Raw genomic sequence first — 13,221 nt, 5'->3', positions numbered from 1 at the left:
CAGGAGTCCCCAGCAGGTGGCACTGGGACCCCACACAAGCCCTCTGCCTGCTGAGACCTGCAGCAATACACGGCAGGGGTGACAGAATCGGGGCTCTTGTGTGGTTTAAATTCCCCTGCTAGACACTGGGAAGGAGCTCCTCCTGGATCACCTGCACTTGAGTGGCCAAAGCAGAGGTCAATGGCTCTAACACCACCTCAGGTGAGAAAATGAATTGTCCAGGTGGGATCTGGCCCAAGGTGCAGCACTTTTTTAAAATGAGCTGGAGCTCCAGGCTCACAGGGTTTTGTGGCGCTCACCAGGAGCTCCTGCACAGGGTCCACAGCCTGGGATAACGTTCCTCAGTACCCAGATCATTCTGAAAATTGTGTCTCTTACAAAAGTTTCAATGCAGGAGCTCAGAGGTTTGTTCCCTAGTTAAATACCAYGCTAGGTAACTGAGCTCTGTTCTCAGCCCTGCCACAGAGCTGTCCTGCTGTGATGAGGRTGCCCAAATCTGATTTTTCACAGTCAATCATTTTCAGGGTGCCTGGGTTGAGATATCTGGCTCTCAGCAAAGCAGCTGAGCAGCCCCAGGCACAAGGGCAGCAGCTCTGGGCTCAAGGGCAGCAGAGCTCTGAACAAGTACAAAATAGACTGGAAAACCTGAGGGTAGCAGGCCAAGTACAATTAGAAATTTTGGACCACTCCTCATTCAGTCTTCACTAAAACACCCTCTTATCTGACAGTCTTTAGCCAAAAAAACATCAATGAAGAGTTCAGTGATGGCCACAGAAACATCTCCAAGGGGAAACTCTTTCCCCAAGATGRTATTTGACTGCAGGCTGCCCTGGGGCAAAGGGCAAAAATCAACAAGGGGAAGCGAAATGTGAAAAGCTGTTCCTTAACAACCTATCCCCCCATCCCACAGCTCTGCCTGGCCCCAAACTGGGGCAGGATCCCCCATATCCCATCTGGAGGAGCTGGGATAAGGCACCAAGCCCAGAAGGAATGGCCCWCACGGTGTTTCTGTCTGCAGTCAACAATGCCACCCCTCAGCYGATCAAAGCAGCCACAGCTGCATGGAAAACCATTTCCCAAAACTTGTTCCTTACATTTTTCTCAGTTCTATTTAGCAACTGGAAACCTAACCTCAGTGAAGGCATGAAGCTAAAGCAGCCAAAGAAATGTTGGGAGAGGAAGTGAGGAGTGCCATACTTCCCGAATGTTCTGCTGCTCCATCTCGTGCCTCTTGATCATCGTTTTTCTCTTGAAGAAACGGCAGTTTTTGTCGTAGTAGAGTCTCTGCTGGCTGAGAAGCTGGGCCTCCTCTTCAGCCTGTGTGTGCTGCAGGTTCTCTTTGTGTTTGGATATCCTTTCTTGCTTCTCTTTCTTGGGCGTGCTGTGGTCCTCATTCATTTCCTGCAGGGTAAAACAAGGCCTCCCTTAGCACCACAGACACTTCGGGGACCTTCCTGGCTCCTCCTCTGCCACTCAGTTCATGAAAGGACACCAAAATCCTACTACAAAACCAACACAACCAAACTCATCACCAGGCCATGCCCAGACCTGCTGCCCCTAGAGGAAATGTGTCCACTGAGCTCCTCGACATTCATTTTCTCACTTTTACTTTCTTAACAGCAGAATATTTGTGCAATGTGGGGGAGACACCACTTCAGCACAGATAAGCTACGTATGAAATGACTTCTCCTAATTCATGTAAGTGATCACAGGGCTTTTAGTCAGGGGACACTGAATGGCTGCTCTGATTAGTCAGAAAAATAAACCCAGATGAGGAGAAAGGGGAAGAAGAACTCTCTGTGAAGTCCCATTTTCCCTCATCACCCTTGGTTTCAAAGATTCTGCTCTACAGCAAATTGTGAAGGCACCTGTAGCCACCCTCACAAATTGCTCTGGAAATGCTGCCAGATGCTCCCAGTTCCTGAAAATTTACTTGCTGAGAATCCAAATTTGCTTCCAAGCCTGACAGCATCCCTTAAACCCCTGGGCTGGCTCAGGTTTATCAAAACCAAAGACTGGTTTGTGTTCATTCCACACCCCTTCAGCCCCGAAAATGACAGTTTCTTGCCTCTTTAATCTTTTCCTTGCAAAGCTTGTATTGTTTCTTCTGACTTTCTAAGAAGGTCGCCAGGTCTTTCTTTTGCTGAGCCAAAATCTGTTGCTGGAATTTCTTTTCATCTGCTGCAGCTGCCTTTGCCTGCAAGGTACAGAGAGGGGGGAAAAAAAGGTAATAAAAAAAACCAAAGGGTGAGCGAGCAGGTGCAGAATCCAGCACAAATCAATGTTGTGATTTTTGGTCAGTCATTTTGGTGACTGTGCCAGACAAAGCTGTGAGCACTCAGCCCCAGGAAAGCTGCTTGCACTGGAAATGCTCACATAAATCTGAGGCTTCCTTGTGCTTCCCATCTCCCCATCAAAACCACCCTATGGGGCACAACCCCATCACTTCACTACGTGGATTAACGTGCTCATTTTTAGAGTGAGCAACAGCTTTGTCACCCCCCAAGGTTCCTACAGCCCCTTTTATGAGCTGTGGCACTGGTGGCTGTCAATGGAGAGCCCACACCCAGCAGGGTGACTTGAAGCTGCTCTGGCCAGGGAGCACACAGAGCATCCATGGGACTGAGCAGGAACTCCCACAGCCCCATTGGAGACCGGGATTCTCCCATCCCTCAGATCCTCAGGGATGCTCCCTGCACTCACCTCCTTCTCCATCACAGCCACCTGCTTCTTGGCCAGCTTCTCCAGCTCGATGGACGAGTTGTTGGCGTGTGTCTCCACCTCCTTCTGCAGCTTGAGGCGGTGCTCGTCCATCTCGGCCTTCAACTTGTTCTCCAGGGCGATCAGCTGCTTCTGGTGCTGGCGCCGCATCCGCTTATATCCTGACATCTGTTCCCGCAGCTCGTTCTCCTGCTCATGCTCATGGATCTGTCTTGTAACCTGGGGTCAGCAACAACAGCTCCATGGCCTTCCTTCCCACACCAGAGTTTCCATGTTGGCTGCTCACCTGTAACCCAGGTGAGCTCTGCTGTGCTCTCAGGAATCAATGTTCCAGGGTTTTTTTTAATTTCACAAAGCCACAATTTTTTGCCCCCATCTTTTCCTGAGGTTTTTATGTGTTTTCACAGCAGCACAGCAGAAAATGCCTTGTTACAAATAAAGGAAGTGACTTCACTTATCACTCCAGGAAACACTGGGGGAGATGTGGAAGCAAAGGCAGCTGGTGGACAATGTTCTTCAGACACAGGGGACAACCTTCTTCAAATCCCGAGGGTGACACTCCCAASATGCATCCAGAACCCCAACCCACCCATTCTTTCCTTCCTCCTCAATTCACCCCCATGCCRAATCAATCCCTCAATATCTATTTCCTTCTACGAGGAGCCTCCTTCAAAATTTCCCTTTAAAATTYAAGATGATGGCAGACTGAGCTCATTCCCTCCCAGAATTGAAAGTTTTCTAACAAGGGAACGCTGTTCTGGAACTGTGTGCTCTTAACAAGATTGATCAGATGGTCTAAGCAGATTTTTAAACCCTGCTCAGCTGAAACAAACTCACAAGTTCCACATTCATTTCCATGCCCAAGTGTATCCATGTGAAAGGAAGGAAAAAAAAAAAGCCCAACAAGCTGTGCCAAAAATGTTCAGAAGAAAATGCAAATGGTAATGCTTCCATTTCAAAAGAAGAAAAGTGTCCAAGACTGATTTTTTTAAAGACAGTCTCAGGAACTTCCCTTATSAAGATCTGCTGATCATTTATATGACCTGAGCACCAAAATCTTGGTGGTGTGTGGAACTGACCCCTGATTCTGTGCAAGAGGATCTCTGCTTTCACACTCGAGTGTGAAGAGCTCAGTCCTTTGAAGRTGATCACTGAAGCTTTATGAACCGAGTCCCTCCTGCAGCCTGCAAGAGCTCAGACTTCCTGATGGATCCCTTCACAGCAGCCCAAAAACCTGTCCCCTACCACAGTGCTGCTGCCATTTGAAGGCAGCTTTTCGGAGATTTTCAAAGTTCAGATGTAGGRTGGGATGCACCTACAGAMCTGGGAAGGKTCAGGTTCAACAGAAGAGCAGCTTYTTCAGGGAGCAGCCATCCYAGTGCAYTCRCTGGCTCCAGGGTTGGGAGGTGACAACTCAGAGCTCCAAAATCAACAGATTAACACCCTGACTGATGTCACCAAGGCAGGCAGCAAGTGCCACCTGTCTGAGCTCAAACRACTCCCAACACTCAGGAGTGAGAAGAGGAGCTTAGGAAGAGCCTCCGAAAGCCAAGGAAACACCTGATTCAGAGGAACCAAAGAACCAGCCTGACCACAGAATGTCCAACTCAAGTTAATTTAGTGAGACTGAGCACCCACCACAAGGTAAGTGATGATGTATAAGCCACATCCTTCCTAGAGGGAATTTCAGAATGTTATTTTGAAGTTGGTTGGATGAAATACCTATTTACACCTCAGCAGCTGGTGTAACASAACAGCCTGTACATGCTTGAGACCCAAAGAGGTCTAAGGCAGCYACAGGGGTGTGTGGGATTATAGGAATGACCATGGAAACATAAATAGTGTGTTAGCCCTGAGTTCTGCTACAGTTCTGCTAAAGCTTTTGGTCTTTCCAAGAGTACCAAGGACAGMCACACTTGGCAGAAGCTGGGAAGTGTTTGTAGGAGCTTGAACATTTCAGTCAAGTTCAGCAAGAATAAGATCTCTGCCAGAGGCTTCCAGGTAAGGAAAATCCTCTGGGAATCCAAGTTAATGATAAGAGACAGATGCCAGGCAAGACAGGCAGACCGCCAGCACTTCACACGTGCCATTGRCAATGTTAAGTGACATCCAGCTGGGAGGGAACAGCCTTGGTCAGGCACTTGTGGAGAGATGGAGATCTGGGAGCCACCAGCAGCACAAGATCCTCCTGGATGTGCTATTTTTGGGGCYTGGCCCTTGTGTGAGCATTGGGATGTTCTGCACGGCACACTCCGTTCCCAGACGTTGGCAGAACAAAGCAAACAGCAAAAGCCTAAAAAAAAAATGGATCTAAGGATCCTCCAGAAACCTTCCCCTTTGGTCTGATCTCTAATGAGATGTGGAATGTGCACTTGTTTTATTTACAGCAAAACTCATTAACTTCTATCCTTGTTCTTTTTTSCTGCTCCTCTGCACCCCATTTCCAATTTTGCTCAGCTTTATCATGACAAGAGTTCCATCCTGAAAAGATTTCCCATGAAATCTGGGATATTTATCCCTAACAATAGGATGCAATTGCTAATTACAAGCCTAGCTGATAAAGCTTTCCAGTCACAGCAGAAGATGAGACATTAAAAAGTCAGAAGAAAACAAAAGCAGTGCCTCATCCAAAGATGAGAGAGGAGAGCAGCAGACTTAGTGGACATCTCGTGGATTTACTGTCTGTGCTCAACAAGCTCATGATAAAACCTTAACTTATCACCATCATCTCCAGTCAAGTCCAACACGCTTCAGGATGGTCTTCGAATACTAAGTCTGTACATGCTGACCTCAAGGATGGGTAAATTTGGGACAAATGAACCTTGGCTACTGAGCATGCCCAGTTCAGTACCAGAGAATCCTCCAGACTATGAATGAATAAAGGAATATGTTTTAAAGATTAAGCCCCTAATGAATGAACAGCTCCAGCAACCATTTTAACAAGGAAATTTTGGGATGTTCCAGTAATCACCTTTCTAGTGCTTTTGGACACAGACACTTGGAACTCCATGAACTATTCAGAGTATCCTGAGTTGGAAGTGACCCACAAGGATCATTGAYTSCAACTCCTGGCCATGCACAGACACCCCAACAATTCCCCCCTGTGCATCCCTGGGAGYGTTGTCCAAGCACTCCTGGAGCYCTGGCAGCTTTGGGGCAGTGCCCATTCCCTGGGGAGCCTGGGCAATGCCCCAGCACCCTTTTCCTCAACCTCTGACACAACTTMAGGCCATTCCCTTGGTCCTGTCCCTGCTCACAGGGAGCAAAGATTGGASCTGCCCCTCAGGAGGAAACTYCCAAACATAACCCCATAGATTATCATGGGGCAAAAGGTGGTAACTACAAAATCTGACAGGAAATGTCAGGATCCTTCACACCASAAAGCTGCAGTTTCCTGGAGCTCTCCCTACAACACACATCAGGTCATCAGGAGAACCAAAAACCTGTATAAGCCAGAACAGCTTTTATTAAGGTATGACATTTTCTCAGTTTATCTCTCTGCATCTTTGGCACACACWGAACTGAGAACAGAGATGTCTTTTCCAACCTACTCCCACAGGCAGCTCACTTGCCATAAAATCCAAGCTTTCTTTCACCCCTCCAAGGTTTTAGCTTTATGTAAGGAAGTTGAGCTCACAACTTCTTCTCCAAACCAGCAGCTGTTTAGAGTTCCCTTCTCTACATTGTTTAACCAAGATACCAAACCCTCTCCTGAAGGACAGGAATTCTCACCTCTCCAWAACCAAAACACCAAGCTCCTCTGTGCTGGAGGAAGCAGAGCTCTGAGCAAGRCCCTGCCAGCTGCTTCTCACAGCAAGAGGAGATGAGAAAGAACAAGTGCAAAATTTTAGAGGAAAGGTCTACAAAAGCAGCAGCCAGATGAGCCCAYTGAGAGAAATTCAACCCTCTGGAATGAAAGATCAATGCTTCAGGAGAGGGTGCAAGGGAACAGCTTCCTGTGAAAGTACCTGGTGCCATTTTCCTGGCYACATCCAGGGAATCCTGCTCACATGGACACAGACACCTGGCTCTGCAGGCCCTGGAGGAGATCACGTAATTCTTCTGCTGGCATTTGGATTTCAAAGACAACACCAAGGCCTTTGATAAGAGTCCTCACTGACTGATCTTGATCTTTCTATAAAATGAGATGTCACAGATGTGAGGAAGGAATCCTTCCCTGGCACAGGGTGCCCACAGAAGCTGTGGTTGCTCCATCCATGGAAGTGTCCAAGGCCAGATTGGACAGGGCTTGGAGCAACCTGTCCCTGCCCATGGAATGGGATGAGCTCTAAGATCCTTTCCAACCCAACCCATTCTGGGATTCTATGAAATTTTAACTACTTGATCATTGCCTTTGAAAGCTGTAAAAGCAGCTGTTGAGGAGATGCATGAGGCAGGGGAGACCTAAGGGGTCAAGCTTGAAAGGCACCCAGAAGTGCAGATCAATGCATCTCTGAAGAGATTCAGAAAACAGCTTTCCCTTGAAAATATAGAGAGTTGTAGCCTCATCAACATGCAGAACCTCTGCTCTTTTCAAACAACAGCTTGCTGAGCTTCAAGAGATTTCTGGTTGTAACTTCTAATTTATGAATCACTGATAGCCTGCAAAATAATAYGGAGATGCAGGTGCCTGGTCTCCATTTCAGATGGGCAACTTTTACTCCATGAGCAGAAATATGCAGGGAATTTTCCACCCCTGTTCCAGGTGAGTGATGGTTACTGGTACCACACAAAATTAAGAGAAATGTGGTCCAGGAAAAAATTACTTAAAATGGCTGATTGAATTATGACCAAAGTTAAGCTCCTTCATCTTTCTTACCCACATTTGCTCCTTTCATTATTTATTTTCATTATTTTCTTTAATATTAAAGGACTACTGCAAGACTAAAAAGGGATATTCACAGCCTATTCTTCTGTGGATAGTTCATTTGACTATTTTCTCGCTCCACTTTCYTTCATGTTCACATGATGCTTTTGCAGATCAAGGGCAAGGGAATCATTCTTAAAACCACCAGGTCACTTGAAGAGTTCAGTCTGATCCAAGTTCCCCTGTGACCTCTGTACTCCCTGAAACTACTTCAGCTTGTTTTTGGAAAGAGATCCAGTTTATACATTGGATTCCTTTTAGGAATGCCAGTCTCACCTCCATCAGCAATATCCTGATCTAATATCCTAATGACAAGGACTTGAGGGSCCCAGACCCTGGACTGCACCAGCAGGAACAGCTGTGGAGTGACCAGCTCCAGACTTGGTGCTTTTCTTCTAAAAACACTGTTCTGGTCTCATGTTGAGGAGTGGTTTTCAGCAAATCCCATAAATGGAAGATTTTACATGCAAATATCATCCCATATTGTTGAATCTGGGGCCAGAACTCCCATTTTTGATTCTATTCAATATAGGCTACCTGATGCTCCCAACTGCACAACCTTTCTGTGCCCAGGAAGATGTTCCCATCTGCTGAGAAATGGAGCCAGGATGGGAAGCATCAAAGCTTGCTGGTTTGCTCATTTTTAACCACTGTGGGATCTTGAGCACCCATTCAGACAGGAAAAATCTTTTCCAGCTGACACTGAAAGAGTGAATTAACATGGAGAGATGAATAAAGCCTGAAYTTCTGGCCTCGCACTATAAATTCCAGGCATGTTTAGGACTTTCTCCCCATATCAGCTCTGTGACTGATCCTGCCCTCCCCACAAACACTGGACAGGGAAGAAGGAAGAAGYTCTCCCTCAGCCAGAGGAACAGCAGCATTCAGCACCTCTCCCCACTGACATCATCCAGGCACTGACTGGTGACAGTGATAAAAGGTGCTCTGACACAAGCACTGGCACCCAGGTTCTGTGCAATAGGTCCAAACTCTTGTCCCTTCCTAGATTTTCATTTTGGAACACCAAGAGGTGTGAATGCAAGATTATTAAAGGAAAAGCTCATCCCAATGGAATATTTCTGWGGCAAACATGGGGATGCTTCTGCCCCACCATGTCACCTCACAACTCAGGACACACCAACACGTGGAGTGCCCAGAGGGTGTGTTGGGAACTTCCCTCTACACTGGGAAGGGAATGTGTGTGTGTAGGATGGGGACAGCAAAGCATGTTCCACAGAGAACCCAAAAAAGTGTTCTCCTAAAAGCATTCCATCTTYCCCACCCAAAATTCATTTTGTCTTTATCATCACTTGGTCACTGAAGCAGAGAGACACAGCAAATCCAAGTGACCAAGGAATTAAGGCAGGCACAATCCCAGCCCCACAGCAGGCTGCCATGGGATTTAGGAGTGACCTTGGGACATCAGCTGTCTTCCCCAGAGCTCAGGGATCTGGGAACACCTCACAGTCCATAGTTCCCAAAGGACCCTGGCCATGGAATCCCTTCAAGCCACCCAAGGAGCCCAGGGTGACATTTCCAAGGAAGGCAGGAGTRATGGGCTCTGCTGCTGAAGGGAGGACACAAGGTGCAGCAGCTTTGCACAGGGAGTAAAAGAACATGAATATATTCATCACACATATCAATTTATCAATGAAATTGTATGTCTGGAGTATGATACATGAGTCATTCATCATTCCTTCCCTCCAGCCAACCTAACTGGGTCCTACTTTTATCTGCTCAGTGCAGGCAGCAGAAGAGCTGGCATGACACTGGATGCAAACACACATATACAAAAAGGAAAAATTCCCAAGGCAGAGGGTCTCCAGGAGAGCAGGAATCCTGCCCCTGTCAGATGTGCTGCATGAAGTCCTCCAACACACACATTTCTAGGTCACTGTTAAAACTGGGGGGGAACAGGGGACACCAGCCTAGGGAGCACTCAGGGTACAGGCAAMCACAAATACACCTGCAAAAGATGGGATTCAGATACTCCCAGGAAGCATCTGGGCAGCAGCCTGAATGCCACAGCATCATTTGAGATTTTAACAGCAGCAGCAGCAGCAGCAACAACCATACAGAAAAATTTGGGCTGCTGGCACTGCTGCTGCTTCCCTCCACTCACAACCTTTAGCTGTGGCCACACACAGCCCGTGTGTGGTGCATGCAGGAATGGGAAGCRGTTCTGGGGATGCAGAAATGGTGGTCTGGAAGGAGAACCCCCACGGTGGAGGCAGGAGAAAGCGGGAAGGGGAGGGCTCGCTGGTGTAATTTCGGGGTTGGTCCAGGATGATGTCATAGCACTGAGCAAGTGCCATGGCMAAACCGTGGGGACTTTCTAACGCTCCCCGTCCATCTGACCTCTAATACCAGCGGGCTGAAATATTTAATAGGACATTCATTTTCCCTCTGAAGGGCCATTTTTCACCCCTTTCCCTGGAAAAGGCTGCTCCCTGCCCGGGTGGATGCGGGGTGGGGGAGGCGGCACACAACTAACTCTTCCGGCACACACCCCTTTCCCTACTACAAAGGCATCCACAGCAATCACATTTGCAATAGTACAAATCTTGATGGATTCATCCCATCCCCCTCCCCTTTGTAAGCCCACAGCCCGCTGTAAGCCCTCTCTGTCTCTCTCCCTTATCGCAGCCCAGCAATCCTTCCAAGGGATCAGGCTGGAAAATGCAGTCACGGTACAGTTGCTTGAAATAAATGAATGAATGAAAAAAAAAAAAAAAAAAAAGCCCAGGCAGCGGCTCAGGGCGGGCAGCAGCGATCTTATTGTTCCCAAACCCATCTGCATCTGCATCTCCACGGCGTTCCAGCAGCTCTCACCCATCTCACACACACTTTATGCACATGCAGATAAATATATTAACAAAAAGGACAGGTGGGAAATGGAAGGGGTGGGGGGGGGAAATGAGATGGTATTAACTTCACCCAGGAATGGTGGGTTATCTCACACTGGAAAGGCACAGAGAAATTAAACATATTTCACATTTACATCCCTCTCTCTCTCTCTCACACACACACACACACACACACACACAGAGGTAAAATCTCTTTCAGTGCAATATCCAGTTGCTATGCCAACAGCACCAACAGCACAGGGAGGCGATGGCAGCGAGGGGCCGCGGAGCGGGGTGGGATGGGATGGGATGGGGTGGGGTGGGATGGGGGCTCTTACCAAAGATGCTGATTTGATTGTGGCAAAGCGCTCTCGGTTCCGGTAGTGGAGGGCCTGATTCTGCACTGACTGGGTAGGCCGCACCTCAGGCCTGCGATCCCTGTGGCCCACCTCATCCCTTATAAATACATGATCCTGCAGAAATGGATAAAAACAAGGAGAAAGTCCGGCTGTGCTCTTCCCGCGGCGGCTGCCTCTCTCTCACCCCTCTGTCTGCACAAGCGCGGCTGTAGGAGAGGCATAGTTCAGCTCTCTGCTTAGCCCCGGCAGCTCCCACCGTACAAAATGAATAAGCAACACATTGCAGCTCGGCTCGGCGCGTCAGCTGATCGCTAGCGGGATGCCTCCGAATCCCTGGATCGGGCTGCCTTTTTTTTTTTTTTCCTCTCCTTTCCTTTTTTTTTTTTTTTTTTTTTTTTTTTTTTAAACCTCCAGTATTACATATGTGCCAGAAAAAAGCCAGCCGGGAGCAGAAAGCGGAGCAGGGCGATCGGAGTCCTCGGGAAGGTCGGGTTCAAGCACTGCAACCCAGCGATCCTGGTGAAAACGTGATTCCCATGTCTAGCCACGGAGATGCTGTTCCCTTTTAACACCAGAGCAACATCCTGCCTCATTCCCTTTGCCGAGCGGTGTGTCCTCGATAGGGTTTCTTTGTCCCTCGTTTGCTATCTGCTGTGGGGGACGAGCATCCCGGCTAAATCCACGGCAGGCTGGAGAGGACCAGGAAAGCCTCCGTGACCACTCAGGGATCCTGCTTTCCAGTCATGATCCTGCACAGTTCTAGCACTTTCTCTCCACAGCCCACAAAGGATTTTTTTTTTTTTTTTTTTTTTTTCCTTTTTAAAGCAACAGCTCCCAGGTTTTAGCAGGAATGGTTCCCGGTGCAGCTTCCCTCCTGCTCACTGGCAAGGCTTGGCCAGGAGCACAGTGCCTCTCCCGAATGACACGGGCAAATTTTGCAATGGAACCAACCTCCAGGAGAAACCCTCCTCAGAAAGGACAGCCAAAAACCCCCACCACCACGATTTTCCCAGTTGGAATGGCGACTGCCAAAAGCCAGCACACCTGCAGGCTGCACCTTTGGGATGGAGCAGCCTTTGGACACSAGGCACACCCCACTCCTGCCCGGCAGTGCTGGCTCTGCAGGGCCACATTGTCACCCACCACYGTGTCATGATTCCCATCCTCAACTCCAGCTCCTAAACCTCGAAGGAAGATTGAGATTCTTCCCGAATTAAATCGAGTTTCCAGTTCTCAGGGGTGTGAAATAAAGGCTGCCAGTGTCCAGAAAGCCCTTGCAGRGAACAGCTGACCCCAGGGGCAGCTCTGCCATCCTGCCATGCCCAGCAGACACCAGGAAGGACAGAGAACCCCATGGGGAGAAACCAGCCACCTTGGAATGGTGTCTGCACCAGGACACTGCTGTCACCCCCATGCTCCTTTCCCACCCCACAGACACCTGGATTTCCTCTCTGCTGACCTCAATTTCCAGCTGCTTCTTGCCTGGACCCACACACATTCAGCCCCTTTCAATAGGATTCTGGAAATGAGTTCAACCAAAAGCCAATTAGGTAGAGAAATGCTGCTATTAAGAGCTGAACAACACATTGATTAAAAGAGCTTTAAACCCCAAACATTTCCCTATCCTTCATTTTGAGCGTTCCCACTCCATGCTCACCTTTCCCTCACCCCTGCACACAGAGCACGGTGCCCAAGGCCACCACAGAGCCAAATTTGCACCAGCTCCYCTACACCCACACAAGGGACACAGAATGAGCCAAAACAGCTAAAAAAAGACAATCCTCCATCGAAATATGGAGTGTCATGAAAAGGTGCAGTTTCATTTAATGTTGGTCATCCTTGTACTGGGCATTTATGGCACTGTCTGACAGGGAAGGTGGTGAGACCGCAAGAGAAATCACTGAAAATTGGGCTGATCTCAGATTTGCACCTTGTGCATGTTGGTGTGATGGGCAGGGCTCTGGGACTTGCCCACTTTCCTGAGAAAGACACATCTAAGGCTCTAGAAAAGTCATCCCCAAATTGATTAAACAATTGAAGCCCAACAGCCTCACTCAGTTTAACCTSACCCTGGAGGGATCTCAAACCCTGKAGTAGAGATCTACTCCAGACTTACTCACCTGAACCACAGAGGAAAGAACACACAAGTGCTGCCAGTCCTCTGCTACAGCTGGGAACAGGAAAAATGTTCCCCCTGGTCACACCCAGAGCCTGCAGCAGCACCTGAGAGTGCACAGGGGTACCAAGGCCTGCTAAGCAATATCCCAATCCCTGGMCCATTTTCCCTCTTTCCTTTACATTACTATGGCAGGGGAAATGGGAAATAATAAATCCAGAGAAGCTGCAAATCAATGAAAAAAACCCTCAAGTTTTAAAATGGGCATTCAGGTTTTTCAGAATGCTCCAAAACACCACCTAAAATAACAAG

General features: G+C 48.2%; 1 protein-coding gene across 3 annotated transcripts in view; it reads right to left on the bottom strand.

Annotated features, from left to right (window-relative positions):
• TAOK3 (TAO kinase 3) overlaps positions 1-13,221 on the bottom strand; it is a 71,264-nt gene that overhangs the window by 3,383 nt on the left and 54,660 nt on the right. For all 3 annotated transcript variants that reach the window (XM_057374216.1, XM_057374217.1, XM_057374218.1), the window contains 4 exons: positions 10,773-10,907; positions 2,704-2,940; positions 2,069-2,197; positions 1,198-1,401 (listed from right to left, as the gene is read on the bottom strand). In XM_057374216.1, the coding sequence (XP_057230199.1) occupies positions 1,198-1,401; positions 2,069-2,197; positions 2,704-2,940; positions 10,773-10,907 (705 nt within the window). The remainder of the gene's footprint in view (positions 1-1,197; positions 1,402-2,068; positions 2,198-2,703; positions 2,941-10,772; positions 10,908-13,221) is intronic.

This window comes from Malurus melanocephalus, unplaced genomic scaffold (assembly GCF_030028575.1).
Source record: "Malurus melanocephalus ecotype Western Australia unplaced genomic scaffold, MMel_1.1 scaffold_219, whole genome shotgun sequence".
NCBI classification, from domain to species: Eukaryota; Metazoa; Chordata; class Aves; order Passeriformes; family Maluridae; genus Malurus; species Malurus melanocephalus.
The sequence above is the reverse complement of the archived record's forward strand: the minus strand, read 5'-3'. Positions and strand labels throughout refer to the sequence as shown.